At 51.5% G+C, this 14672-nt stretch overlaps 1 protein-coding gene and 1 pseudogene across 2 annotated transcripts; both read left to right on the top strand.

Annotated features, from left to right (window-relative positions):
- The first annotated feature begins 5982 nt into the window (after positions 1-5982).
- Positions 5983-8816, top strand: LOC311532163 (calmodulin, striated muscle). The gene has a single exon (XM_084650396.1). The coding sequence runs from the start codon at positions 6276-6278 to the stop codon at positions 6723-6725; it is 450 nt and encodes a 149-aa protein (XP_084506522.1). The 5' UTR covers positions 5983-6275; the 3' UTR covers positions 6726-8816.
- Positions 8817-13782: 4966 nt separating this feature from the next.
- Positions 13783-14232, top strand: LOC311514936 (neo-calmodulin pseudogene; annotated as a pseudogene). Its single transcript has one exon. The product of its transcript is annotated as a neo-calmodulin pseudogene (transcript).
- The last annotated feature ends 440 nt before the right edge of the window (positions 14233-14672 follow it).

Genomic DNA, 14672 nt, shown 5'->3' on the forward strand with positions numbered 1-14672 from the left:
TCCCAGCTTCCTGTCTGCTGAGCCTCTCCCCGGCTTCTGGGGCGTCTGGCGCACGCGCAAAGGGCGGGAGCTGGGGGAGGCAGGGGCAGTCGCACAAGCTCAGAAACGCTCCTCAGGTAACCCCCAATGGCCCGTTTTTGGCGGGCAGCCGGATGCTGAAGAGACAAGATGGTGGAGAGGAAAGAAACAAGATGGTGGAGAGGATGGTGGAGAGGATGGTGGAGAGGAAGGAAACAAGATGGTGGAGAGGCGCTCTTGTTGAGAGACTTATGGGGGCCTCGCAGTTAGGCAGAGAGCTATGGGTGTAGACTGGGTGAAGATGAAAGGGTTTGAAGGCGAGGATAGAGATATGGGAGAGGGCGAACTAGTCCTGGGGGCCCTGAGGGAAAGAGAAGCAGTGGTGTTGTGGGGACACATGGCATCCTTTTTACAAGAGATTTCTTGGTGGGTCCGCTGGCCCTGGGCTGCCCCATCTCAAACTCCCCTTCTGCACCGGTCCTGTGGAGCTGTATTGTGTGTGTGAATATCCTGGGTAGGATCTCCCATCTACCTTTGCAGAAAGCCAGCACCAGATCCACTGCGTCCATGGCCTTCCCTGCCCACGGAGGGGTGGAGGGACAGGACATGCCCCGGACATGAGGCCCCTCTACAGTGTTTGACTTGCTCACTCCCCTTTGCTCTTTCAGCCCTCACTTGGGCAAATCAGTGAAATCTCCTGGCAGGGTCATCCCCTTTCCCATCGGAGGGCACCTTCTGCCTTCTCATGCCTTCCGCATGGATATGGGGGAAAGGGGGCGTCCCACGGAATGCCTGCATACGTTATTGCAGGGTTCCCCAAAAATCCCTTGGGTCAAAGTCTCTGCCAGTGTAAACTGACAGAGAATTTGGCCCCTTGTTCTACTAGTTTCCTGGCTACGTAGATCTAATTTATCTGGGAGATACTTCAGGTACTACAGTGAAGGGCTTTACAGAAAATAGACAGACAGACAGGCGGGTGGATGGATGGATGGATCACTGAGCGGGTGGCCTCACCGTTCTTTGATTTTATACCCAGTTTTCTGACAAACACAGACAAATATTAAAGCATAACATTAAAAACATGGGTAATCCCCACTGGACCAAAAAAATGACCATGATGCCTTTGTGATAAATCCCCATGCAGATAGGTCAGGCTGCCGTTGAGTTCTTCCTGCCGTTCTAGGTGGGAGCTGTATGGTACATTAGAGACGACAATCCAGATAAGCTATTACCAGCAGGAGAGTGGGGTGGGGGGAGGTATTTTTTTCATGCTTTGTGTGTGTAAAAAGATCTTCTACACTTTCCACAGTATGCATCCGATGAAGTGAGCTGTAGCTCACGAAAGCTTATGCTCAAATAAATTGGTTAGTCTCTAAGGTGCCACAAGTCCTCCTTTTCTTTTTGCGAATCCAGATTCAGTTCTCAGTTACATCGGAGCAAGTCCGTGGGAGCTGCACCCATATAAAGAGAGCGGCATCCAGCGCTGGCTGAGAGCGTGGAAAGAACACCGGGTTCTGATAGGGCCCGGAGCTGTTCCTAGTCCCAGTTCTCTGCAGCTTTGTTTGAAATTGTATACCTTGGCGGCCTTCCAGGAGTAAGGTAAACGTTGCTGTGCTTCGGTGGGTGGTCCTGCCTGCTGGAGAAGTGTAAAATGAAGAGAACTTGCCTTCAGAACATCGGCTCTGTGCCGGGCTTTGGTGTTGTTGAATTGGCCAGGCCCAGCGGGTTGTCATGAGCTGATTTATCATAGCCTGGGGTAGACAAGGTCAGACTGAATTATGAAAGTGAGCTCTCTCTCTCGCTGTCCCGCTGTGAAGTTGAATAGCATGCAGCACGCTGCAAACTGTTATACAGTATAGTACGTGCAGCGTGACAGCTGGGAAATCAAGCACCCAGAAGGCAGAAAAGGGCAGGGAAGATGCATTATTCAGGCTTGCATTTAACAAACGAAAACAACTGTAGAAAAGAGCACAGATGTGCTGGAATGTCTATGCGACATTGGCTTAGACATCACAAGTCAGAGTCATTCCTCCCTGTTCCTTCTGGCTCAAGGTGCACAAAGAGGATTCTCTAGGCAAGGGTGTAAAGCTGGTGTCACCGGTTCCTACACCAACTGCTCCCCACAGCAGAAAGGGCGTGTCAGGATCTGGGCAGAGTGTGCTTGAGCTCTGCAATTCTCAACTGGCCTGTGGCCCGTAGGGGACCTGAAGAGACTCAGTCTTCCTGGGTCCTTGTCTTCTGCAAGCCTTCTGCAAAAAGGGTGAATTTCCCCCAGGTTTGCCTGCCTGATTTGCACGTGCAGTTGCTCTGACTGCATGTGCAATTCCACACGCAACTCGGGCACCCGAATTGCTTGTGTGCTGGCCTTTGTGGCATAAACACGGAGCTGTTTTCAAAGATCAAAAGAGTTGTGCTTTAAAAGAGATCTAGGAAAATCCAGGGGGAAACAAACTATCTGTTTCCCTACACAAAGCAAGGGAAACTGTCTAGCCCAGCTCAGGAAATCCTTTCAATCTGCCTGGAAAATCACAGGGCGTTTTGTTTGGGGATTTTTTTTTATGAGTCTGCTCTATCCTTCCAGCCTCCACCTACAGCTGTCAAATAAAGCGTGATCTCGGAAACAAGGCTGGGACGCCAGAGCCCGCATTTAGCAGCTATAGCCTTGCGCACCACAATGGGTGGAACAATGATCTCTGTTCGGGGCCCTGCACAGCAGCAAGCTAGCTGCTGAAGGGAACCCAGGGTGCAAGCACTGAAAATAGTAAGATGCTGTGAGCACCCGTAAAAGCCTTGGGGGTTGCAGCTCCTTTGACTGGATCGTGGGGTTGTTTTCAAGCTCAGCAGCCATTTGCGATAGCTGGAAATGATGGGGCTGGGCTTGTTCCAGGGGGAAAAGATTGAGCTAAGCAAGCTTCTCTGCTACCCTGGTGCCGCCGGAACAAAAAGGGATTGAAGCACATAACCAAAGCCTAGAGCAGGTACATACCTGTCCCCCATTACTGCAGTATCTGAACACTGCATATTCTGGAATGCATTTAACCTCACAACCCTCCTGTGAGGCAGGGAGGTCCTATTACCCCCATTTTACAGATTGGAAACTGAGGCACGGAGAGGCTAAGTGACTTGACCAAGGGCATATAGAAGAGCTGCGACAGAGCAGGAAATTGAACCTCCGTCTCCAGCATCCCTAACCCTAACACTTTCATTAGGCGGCTTTTGCAGCCAGAGACTGTCTAGGTGCCCAGGTGTAGGCCAGTCACCTCTGGCAGCAGATCACTCACTGTCAGAGTCACCTCTGGCAGCAGATCATCCACCTTATTCTTAAAGGGGCAGCTCCCATTTCTCTTACATAACACCACCGTCCACAAAAATGTATCAGTAAGAAGAAACAAAGATTCAAAATTGTTATTAACACTGAACCCTGTTGGGAAAGATCTCTTCCAGGCAGCTCCCAAATGCAGTGGTTTCATTTCTTGGCGTCCCCCTGTTTTTTGAAATGGTGAGTCAGTTACAAACAGAATATCACTGGAATCAGCTCCTCTCATCTGTCTCTTTCAGCGCACAAGACCAACTTTTTGTTTCATTTCATGCTGGATTCAGCAGTTCCCTTGTGGCGCAGAGGCTTGGCATGAGACTCTGATCTCATTTGCCCTGGAGTGAATCTGGCGTGACACCGCTGAACTCGATGGCATTACACTGGGTTTGGAACCAGTAAGAGCCAAGAGCCACAGCAGGCCCATGATTTGGAAAATGGCTTGCAGTCCTGGGCACTTTTCTGTAAATGTATTACCGCTGAACAATGCCAGACAGCTCGCACTGGGGACTGGCATGTGTAAGCTCCTTGGAGCAGGGTACAACGATGTAGCTGTTCAGGTATTTTTAACCACACCGATTACCACAGAATCTGAGCCCGGTGGGCTCAGTGCTGCAAGGAGTTCTGTGCTGGCCCAGAGCCCCGTTGAAGTCAAACTTGGCCAAGGCAAGACAATTCCAGGTGCATGCCTGTGGCCTGGATTTGCTGAGCTATGAATCGCCATTAGGCGATCCCTGCAAGGATGCAGTGAGGACTAGAGAAGCAGTGAAAAGACTCGTACGGGGCCTTTAGACCAGACTCAACTCAACTCAACTCAAGTCGCCGCTCTGTGCCTCAGTTTCCCTTCCTCTATTGGACTTTAGATTAGGCTGTCCATTATTATTATTATAATTATTATTATTTATTAGCAGGAACTGTAACTGAATGGTTGTGAGATCATTAGTATTACACCCCTGGAGTTTATTTCCCTTCCAACAAGTCTCCACTCGGTTCGGTTGTATTTGTCTGAAATCAGAGGGCCTAATTCTCATTCACCTTCACACCCCTTTGCAGCTCTGGCAGGGGAAAGGGGCCCTCGGCCAAACAAAAAGCTGATCCTTTGGCAGAAGAGAAACCAGGGCAGAGATTTCACAGCTGGCCATCATCACACTGTGTGAATGTTTGAAACCAAGCCCGGGGAGCCAGGATTGTCAAATGCCAGCCCCATGTGTGAATCCCTCTTGGCAGCAGTCCAGGGTTTGCACCTGAGCTCTAAAGGGCTAACAGCTTCTCTCCTGCAAACTGGATTTCAGTGAAACAAGCTCCGTCACGCCAGTGAAGGGCCGGGATCCTTTTTAAACATTTTAAAACTTATGTCATAAAGGCCCCAAGAAGATATCCCTTCCAGCCAGCTCCTATTCATCAGCTACATGCTGGCATGGGGAAATTACTGTGGGGTTATTGCCTGGGAGCTCTGAAATCTACCAGCTCTAGCATCCAGGACTTTCCCTTATTATTATTATTGATTTGCATTGTGGTAGCACCTTGGAGCCACAGGCGCTGACCAGGGCCCCCTCGTGCTTGGAGCTCTTAGATTGGCACCACGCCATTGGCAGATGGCACGTGATCAGAATCTGGCTGCCTACAGTCCAAAGAGCAAGAGCCGTGATCACGGGGCTGAGGCGGGGAAGAGACACTGTAAAGCCTGGCCTGCTCCAGGGCTCAAGTCACGTGAACTTTCCTCCTTGCATTTGCCACCCATGGAAGACAGTCCCCTCCACCAGCTGATGTCCCATGATTCCCTCCGCTTGCCCTCTCCCAACCTGCAGTGCCCAGTGTCTGTGGCAGAGGAGGAGAGAAATTGATCCTTCCGTTGGTTCAGCTATGGCCCCTCTGTGCTTAGATCTTCAAAGGGATTTAGGCACCACTGATTTCAATGGGACTGAAGTGTCTAAATACCTTTGAGGGTCTGCACCTTGAGGGACGCACAGGTTGGCATGGAGAGCTGCAAGAGCTATGTAGCATACTAATAATATTACGTGGATAACACTTCACCTCCATAGAGCATCATTATCCCCTTTTAGAGGCAGGGAAACTGAGTCACAGAGCAGCAACGTGACTTGCCCCAGCTCTCTGAGTCAGTCCACAGCAGAGCTGGGAAAATAACCCTGGTCTCTTAACTCCCAGTCCTACCACAGCAGCTGCAGCTGGGAGCAATCAGGCTCTGAGACCACAACTGTGCTCTGGGTAGACAACTTGCGTGTATCCCCGGTTTTAATTAACAGCATGAATTACTGGCTGGCGTCACATTACAGAGCAAGCCAGAGGCTAGTGCGGACCAACAGAAATCTGAGCCCTAAGCCTGAAGGAAGAGGAGGAAAATCAACGGGGGAGGGGGGAGGGAGCTACTGTACCCTCCTTGATTTCAGCAGTTGTGGCTCTTCTGTCTAGATCATGGTATCTCGGCTATGAATCTTCCGATGGCACCTGGCCAAACATCTCTAAATTCTCTTTTCCTGCGATGAGGCAGAGTCCTCGGGCACTCTGCAGCTAGAGAGACAGATGGCCAGACAGAGAGACAGATCACTGAAGATATTTAGTCCCTCTCTGATAGTCTCCATGCTAATATCAATACGCCCCCTCTGCAGATACCTCCGCCCCTCCTATTAACCCCTTGTCCCCTGCTGACCTGGCTGCCATGGCTCCTGCTTACAGCATTGTTTGCGAAGAGGATACGGGGCTTGATCCTCCCCCTGACTTCACCCAGGCGTGGAAGCCTGCTCCAGGCTCTCCGGTGATGCAGAGGGTGTGGATGTTCTGATTTACCGTGAACAACGCATGTCAGGAGGCCATTCCCTGCCTGTGCCCACGCACTGGCTGTACATGCTGAGGCAAGGCGAACTGAGTGTGCATTGCTCCAGTGAGCAGGAAGGCTGTGTGACACGGACGCTTTGAAGGCACCGGCATGGCCGACCAGCTGACGGAGGGGCAGATCGCAGAGTTCAAAGAAGCCTTCTCCCTCTTTGACAAGGACGGGGATGGGTCCATCACCACCAGCGAGCTGGGGACCGTCATGCGGTCGCTGGGGCAGAACCCCACCGAAGCCGAGCTGCAAGACATGATTGGTGAGTTGGATGCCGACGGCAGCGGCACAGTGGACTTCCCCGAATTCCTGTCCATGATGGCGAGGAAGATAAGGGACACGGACAGCGAGGAGGAGATCCGGGAAGCCTTCCGGGTGTTCGACAGGGACAAGAACGGCTACATCAGTGCGGCGGAGCTCCGGCATGTCATGACCAACCTGGGCGAGAAGCTGACGGACGAGGAGGTGGACGAGATGATCAAGGAGGCCGACAGCAACAGCGATGGGCAAGTCAACTACGAGGAGTTTGTACGGATGATGACGGAGAAGTGAAGAACTGACTTTCCTGGTACCGCATTCACTCATTCATTTGCTTCCTTTCACTGTAACCTACCGGTCAATGGTCCGTCCCCTCTTGCCCAAGGCCTGTGCGTGTCTCTGCTGTTCTGTTGGTTTCTTCCCCTGTATTCTATTATTTTATTCTGGCTGTGACTTACCCTGTTTGTTAGCTAAGCCCTGTGGCTCATCTGAAATTTAGCGTCTCTGATTACACACCTGGTTTATGCCTCTTGCAATAATTAGGTTTCCTTTAGACTAGGCAGCATGTGGCGTTGGAGCCAACGTGTCCCAAGGACAGTCAACAAATGGGGCCTGATCCTTCCAGCCCTTACTCCTGTTGACATCAGTGACTATCCCTAAGAGTAGGGATTCCTCAACAGGGCTGGGGTTTTGCAAGATCACGTCCTTGGCAATTTGCACAGACTTTCAAGCCAGATCCAGACCCTGCCTCTGCCACTGGGTCCATGCAAGCAGACCCTCACTCTGAAGCAGGGCCCTGCTGAAGTCACTGGGGTTCCATAAGGGCACAAGGGTTCACTTGCATGGATATGGATGCGAGACTGGGGCTGTATGCTCATTATTAGTTTTAAAAAAAAAAAAAGGACCAAGCCACAAATGGGGGGAGGGATAGCTCAGTGGTTTGAACATTGGTCTGCTAAACCCAGGGTTGTGAGTTCAATCCTTGAGGGGGCCATTTAGGGATCGGGGGCAAAAATTGGGGATTGGTCCTGCTTTGAGCAGGAGGTTGGACTAGATGACCTCCTGAGGTCCCTTCCAACCCTGATATTCTATGATTCTATAAATCTTGTTCTTGATCTGGAAATTCTTCCCACTGCCCTCCCACCCCCCAACCTCCCCGGAATTCTGGGACACCTGTTGGGAGGGTTGGGTTCACACCCACAGGCACTTGCCTAAGGGGAGTTTCACTGTGATCTTAGCTGGTGTCTGTCTGTCTGAGTTTGTCTTTGTGCAGCACAGAAGTGGATTCTGCTGGGCTGGGTAGAAGAGTCACAATGCCGAGGCCAGATTCCATTCGAATTTGAACGCTAGACACCAGCGAACATGAACAAAGACGAGCGTTTGGCCTCCCCTAAGATTTGCCAGCGGCCTGACTTGCAAAATGAGGACTGACTGCATGAGCTTCTGTAGAAATTTTCTCTAAGGAATTTGTGGCCAGCCTGGGAACACATCCTAAAGAAATCGTTGTGCTGCTTGCACTGCCTCTGTCTTATTCCTGATGGTACAAACCTTAAGGGAAGGGGAGAGGATAGGCGAATAAGTTAGATGCTCATTTTCTCTCCGGGGTTATTTGCCTTTTAAGAAACAGGAAATCTGGCTGTTAAGGATGCACACAGTAGATAGCTACATCTGCACTGTGACTACCATTTGGGCGACATTGGGGTTCCCTTCAGACGTTGTCCATTCAAATGGTTATCAGAACACTGGGAAGCGTAAAGCTGTAATACTGCAAAGCAGGTGTCTTATTCAGGTGCAAGGCTGGCCATTCAAACTGGGGCCCCTTTGCTTTTCCAAGGAGAGAAAGTCACAGTGGGACTCCCTGGGCTTTGGATCTCATGATATAGGGTGACATTCCATGTGCAGGACACCAAAACAAGGCTTATAAATCAGGTCCCACTTAAACTCACAGGCCCTGATCCTGCAAACAATTATGCATGGGCTTTACTCACAATAGGACTTTGCAAGTCAATGGGACTAGTCGTGTGGTTAAAGTTAAGCCAGGGTGTAAATGTTTGCAGAGCGGGGTCTATAAGGCAAAATGGGATTTAAGTGGCACATTGGTCTCCGTGCAGGAATTTCACCCCCTGGGAACACCAGGAATGCTGCTGGAATCCTAATTACCTGCCAAGCATCATAGACGTGCTGTTAGAATCCACTGTGTTCACCTTTTTTCTGTATACCGCCGGGCTTGCCCCAGAAAAATGTTTCCTTCTGTTGTGCCTCTGCGTCCATTTTCTGTAGCCGATCGTTTTCAAAAGGATCAGCTTCTCATGCAAGCTCCCCCTCCGCTAGTCCAAGTGGTAGCTTTGTTTTCAAATAAAGGAATGATTATTTGCTTCCAGAGAACTTTCAGTGCTTCCTTTTCTCCACGCCCAGCTAGAACCCAGAAAAAGCGTCGATCGCGTGGCACTAAGGATGGGCTCAAGCTGCAAACGTCAAGGCTCGAGCTTGGTTACCAACAGCCCAAGGTTCCAGGCTGCTTGGGGTAGGCCCTTTGGCCTGAGGGAATGTGCATAGGGCTGGAAGCCAGGAGCCCAGATTTGCCTGAGCCTTGTTTATTTCTACCAGTTCAGTGTGGGTGTAAAATGCTACCAAAGCAGGATTTGCTGATGCAAATGAGTACACATGGGGCAAGGCAGCAGTGATTCAGATCCCAGGCGTTCTTGCGCTCACCTTCTCCACACTTTCTAGCTAGACAGCAATGCATCTACTGAACAATACCCCATGGTCTGATTTCCCCCCACCCTAAACACTGAGGGTGTTCAAAACCCGTATCTGTGTTTGGGAAATGGCTCCGCTCTTCATAATGATCCAAACCAAACGCCCAAAAGCCAAAGGTTCGCTAACTTCAGGGCGTTTGAAATGCAGATGCAGCTCTGGAGTTGGCATCCAGGTTCCATCCCCACCTTAGAACCAGGGGTTTGGGTTGGGGGCAGCCCGATATAACACTGAAGGGTAGGGATGGAAGGCTTGATGAGTTCTTCCAAATAGGCTGCTGCACAGTTCCAATGACCAGGGTGGAGTTCAGGGTGCAGAATCATAGAAATGTGAGGTTGGGAGGGATCTTGAGAGGTCATCTAGTCCAGACCCCTGCGCTGAGGCAGGACCAAGTAAACCTAGACTAACCCTGACAGGTGTTTGCCCAACCAGGCTGTCCTTCAACACCTCCAGTGATGGGGATTCCACAACCTCCTTTGGACACCTGTTCCAGAACTTAACTACCCTGTAGTTAGAATGTTTTTCCTACTATCTAACCTAATTCTTCCTTGCTGCAGATTAAGTCCATCTCATCTTGGCCTACCTTGAGTGGACACGGAGAACAGTTGATCACAGTCCTCATTACAATAGCCCTTCACATATTTGTTATCAAGTCCTCACCTCGGTCTTCTTTTCTCAGGACTAAACATGCTCCGTTTTTTAGCCTTTCCTCATAGGTCAGGTTTGCTAAACTGTTTATCATTTTTGTCACTGTCCTCTGGACTCTCTCCAGTTTGTCCACATCTTTCCTAAAGTGTCACACCCAGAACCAGGGGCAACAGAGCCTTCCCGAAAGTGGGCGGGCCAGGGGCCCTGCCCCCTCCATGGCTCCACCCCTGACCATCCTTTCCCCCAAGGCCCCAGCCCCCCGGCCAAGCCAGAAGCCAGAGCGGGGCTGGGAAGCCTGGACCCTTCCACCTGCCCGAGGTGGGGGGCCCAAGAGCAGCCCCTGGCCCGTATCCCCCCCACTCCAGGCCCCCGGCCCAGGACAGGTGGAGGGTCTGCGGACTTCGCACAGCTGCTCACGCAGCTCTTACCCTGACCCGGCTCCAGCCGGGGCACAGGGCCTTGGAGCCGCAGCCGGGCTATGGGCTCCAGCTGCTGACCTGGCTGGGGGGCAGGGCCTCAGGGGGAAGAGGAGGGGCAGAAGCCAGGGTCCGTGGTGAAAAGTGGATGGGCCAGGCCCGTCCACTTTCAAAAAATGGGAGAGCCGTGGCTCCCTGGCCACTCTGTTCGGGCGTCATTGCAGCTAAGGCCTCACTACTGCTGAGTAAAGTGTGACAATTACCTCCTGTGTCTTACACACGATACTCCTGTTTATACACCCCAGAATGATATGAGCCTTTATCCAAACTGTGTCACACCGTTGACTCATATTCAGTTAGCGAGCCACTATAACCTCCAGATCCTTTTCAGCAGTAATACTGTCTTGTCAGTGATTCGCCGTGTTATGTTCGTGCATATGTTTTCCTTCCTAATTGTGGTACTTTGCACTTGTCGGACCAGTTCTGCAATTTGTCACAGTCGTTTTGAATTCTAATCCTGTCCTCCAAAGGGCTTGCAACCCCTCCCAGCTCGGTGTTAGCCACAAACTTTAGAAGCATCCTCTCCTCTCTATTAACCAAGTCATCAATGAAAATCATCAGACCCAAGAGAGATCCTTGCAGGTATGTCCTCCCAGTGTGACAGCGAACCATTTATAATTATTCATTGCGTATGGTCTTTCAACTGGTTATGCACCCACCTTATAGAGATTTCATCTAGACCACATTTCCCTTGTTTGCTTATGCGAATTCATGTGGGACTGGGTCAAAAGCCTGACTAAAATCAAGATAAGAACATAAGAACAGCCATACTGGGTCAGACCAAAGGTCCAGTTAGCCCAGTATCAGTGGCCAATGCCAGGTGCCCCAGAGAGAATGAACAGAACTGGTAATCATCAAGTGATCCATCCCCTGTCGCCCATTCCCAGCTCCTGGCAAACAGAGGCTAGGGACACCATCCCCATCCATCCTAGCTAATAGCCATTGATGGACCTATCCTCCATGAATTTATCTAGCTCTTTTTTGAATAGCCTGTTAAAGTCTTGGCCTTCGCAACATCCTCTGGCAAGGAGTTCCACAGGTTGACAGAGCAGACATCCTGTCTACTGCTTCCCCCCATCCACGAGGCCTGAAAGCTGAAACAATCCCATGGAGGGAGCAGGCAGAGGTGAGGGAACAGCCTGATGGAGATGCCATTCTGGTGAAGACCCATTCGTGTCATTTCACTGATGGATACCATGAGCACTGGTTAGGAGGAAGAGGGCAGATTGCAGCTAATCTGGTTTTGTGATTAGGACACTGGGGGAAGATGCAAATTCAAGTGCTGGCTGCTGTACATAGGGGCTCTGGAGCAATTTTTATAGTGCAGGGACTGAAAGTCATTGAACATAAATGTATGTTCATTAGTACATCAAGCCAGGGGGCACCGCACCAAACACAGCCTTTCCAGGGCTTGTCCGGGATCTCTCACCACCCAAGTGAGAATCATGGCCCTAGACCAAACAAGCTACTTTCTCGCTGTACAAGCTGGAGGGGTCCTGCTGCACCCAGAGTACCCCTCGTTCCAGTGCTCCACATCCAACACACTTCCTGGGAGACCTTGCACCGGCTATTGAGGGGCAGCTTCTCAAATTCTCACGATTCCGCTTGCCTCCCTTTTTTCCAAAGAACTCAGCTCCCAGCATGCTGGCTGAACACTTTTGAAAACCTGGCCCTCACTCGCTCTGTGCCTCGGTTTCCCCTTCAGAAAGAGAAGGCTAATTATAGCAGACATGCCCCGGATATTTCGACTCTTCATGCCAGGGTCCCTTACTCTGCCCTTTTCCCATGCCAGGGGTTCTGTGTTCACCGCTTTTATTTTCTTTCTTTCTCCTGGCTTTTCTTTCAGGATGCCGACATTTTAATCTCTGGGGGGCATACGGGCAGAGCTGAGATGGGGTGTTGCTGTGTTGGAAGGTGTTAATGGAGGCCATTAACTAGTTCTTTGATCTAGAGGTGACTGAAGCTGCTGGCTCTGCTAACCAGATACCGAGGGCTCTGTATGTCCTCCATTTCTCCCTTCCTTTTCCCCCCCCGACGTTCACCCAAATCCAAAAGGTTCCTCCCACCGATGGCTAGGACACTCCCTGAAATTTTGCAATTGATTGGAGGTGGTGTTCAAGCAGTATCGTGTTCCACGGTCCCGACAGAGAGCGAAATGCCATGGGGTTGAGAGTCAGGGGAACTGATCTGAGTAGCCAAACTATTCCAGAACAAGAGCGTCCACCCTGGGAGCTATCTGGAAATAGCTCTGTCGAGTTACATTCACACCTTGCCTTATTCTGGAATAACTCCTATAGACAAGCTCCTAGGCCTCACAAGCTTGGCCAATAATAACACACAGGCCTCTCTTAGCACAGCTCTGTTCCCCCACAGGGAACTGCCTTCATGGCACATCTGCCCGCTCCCTGGCCTGACTGCCCCCTCGCCCACCAGCTGCTTGGTGGAGCAGACAGTGGTGCCTGACTGCCTGCACAAGGCAATCGGCCTTGCAGTGACATGTCCCACGGTGCTCTGAGTGCTCCAGCCCCAGTGGGAATAACCTTCCACTCCCTCTCAAAGCAAAGAGCTTGTGTAACCCACACACCTCCTGGATGTGGTGCTCTGTCCCCTCTAGTGGTACCGAGACCACTTCAAGATTAATCAGTCTGCTACAGCCTTAGCTAGCGGCCAGGTGGCTTTTGACTCATGCAGTAAAGGCTCATGCATTTAGCTTCAGAGGTCCCAGGTTCAATCCTGCCCGCCGACAACCGGGGTCTGTCGGGGTTACACTTGCAAGGGGGGGTGCCGTGTCAATGAAAGCTGAGCTGACCAGGCTAGAATACAGACGGGGGGAAATTCACCCCTGTGCTGGGGATGCATGCAGGGCCCGTGCATCACTTACGGGGGCTAAAGGCACACTCCAGTGGCACGCAGCCCTTGGGCTGGCCCGTGGCAAAGGGCTGGAGTTCAGCTGGAGCGTTTAAACAAGGCCGGTGGCTTTTCCTTTTCTGCAGCCAACAACAATTTTCCGCAGACGTGGTCTGGAGCCCGTTCAGGCCCCGTCCTGCCTTCCAACAGCCACAGAGTGCTCGAGGCATGCAGGAGTCAGAGCTTTACTGTTTGCAACAGAAGCGATAGCTAAGGACAAAGGCCGGTGCCATTTTCGACCGTCGGCGTTGTGGGCACTCGTGTTTGCCTTTCTCTCCTGCGCGCACACGTCCTGTTCCAGCTTTCTCAGCTCCTGCCTGGACAGGAACTGGCACTTAGATAATGAAGAGGGTGTGGATGGTCTCATTTCTCTCCATGACTCAATTTGCACCAATGAAAAGTGTGAACCGTGTATTGCTGTCTGTCTCCAAGCCATTGTTTCATCCCTGGGCAAGGAGTCACAGGAGACTTTCCCAGGGCTCGGCTATCTGCAAAGCACAAGGAGAACCGAGTGCAAGCTGTTTCAGCAAGCAGGGAGGCACGGACGCTGAAAAGGCACCGGCATGGCCGGCCAGCTGGCGGAGGAGCAGATCGCAGAGTTCAAAGAAGCCTTCTCGCTCTTTGACAAAGATGGGGATGGGTCCATCACCACCGGTGAACTGGGGACCGTCATGTGGTCGCTGGGGCAGAACCCCACCGAGGCCGAGCTGCAAGACATGGTCGGCGAGTTGGACACCGACGGCAGCGGCACGGTGGACTTCCCCGAATTCCTGTCCTTGATGGCGAGGAAGATGAGGGACATGGACAGCGAGGAGGAGATCCGGGAAGCCTTCCGGGTCTTTGACGAGGATGGGATTGGCTACATCAGCGCGGCGGAGCTCCGGCACGTCATGACCAACCTTGGTGAGAAGCTGACGGATGAGGAGGTGGACGAGATGATCAAGGAGGCCGATGCAGATGGCAACGGGCAAGTCAACTACGAGGAGTTTGTGAGGATGATGGTCTCAAAGTGAAGATGTCTCCTATTGAACTTGTTCAATTTCTGGTGCAGGAAACATAGCTTGGCTTCTAGCTCATCCGCAGAAGCGTCTGTCCCACTGCCAAAGGACCATGGATACCCAGACATTTGAACTCCAGCATATATATTTCCTCTGTGTGTGGGAGGCAGTCTAACACTGAGGGAGGCATGGTCACATGGAAGTTCAAGGTGGGGGCTGGCATCAGGAGCCCTGGATTCTAGTCCTAGCTCTGCCATTAGTTTACTGTGCAGCCTTGGAGTTTCTTAACCTCTCCATGGGGTTTTGTTTTCACCGCTTGTACGAAGAGGAGAATACCATGTACCTACCTCTGTGAGGTGGCTGTGAGAACCTGAAACGGAAGAAGCCCTATAGGAGCCATTATTACAGGCTTTATAGGCCAAGGAGCAGTGGTCTCAAGTTGCAGTGGGGGAGGT

Source organism: Lepidochelys olivacea, assembly GCF_965140295.1.
Source record: "Lepidochelys olivacea isolate rLepOli2 genome assembly, chromosome: 1".
NCBI lineage: Eukaryota > Metazoa > Chordata > Testudines > Cheloniidae > Lepidochelys > Lepidochelys olivacea.

Coding starts and splice junctions, on each gene's coding strand:
- LOC311532163 (XM_084650396.1), top strand. CDS start 6,276: ATGGCCGACCAGCTGACGGAGGGGCAGATCGCAGAGTTCAAAGAAGCC.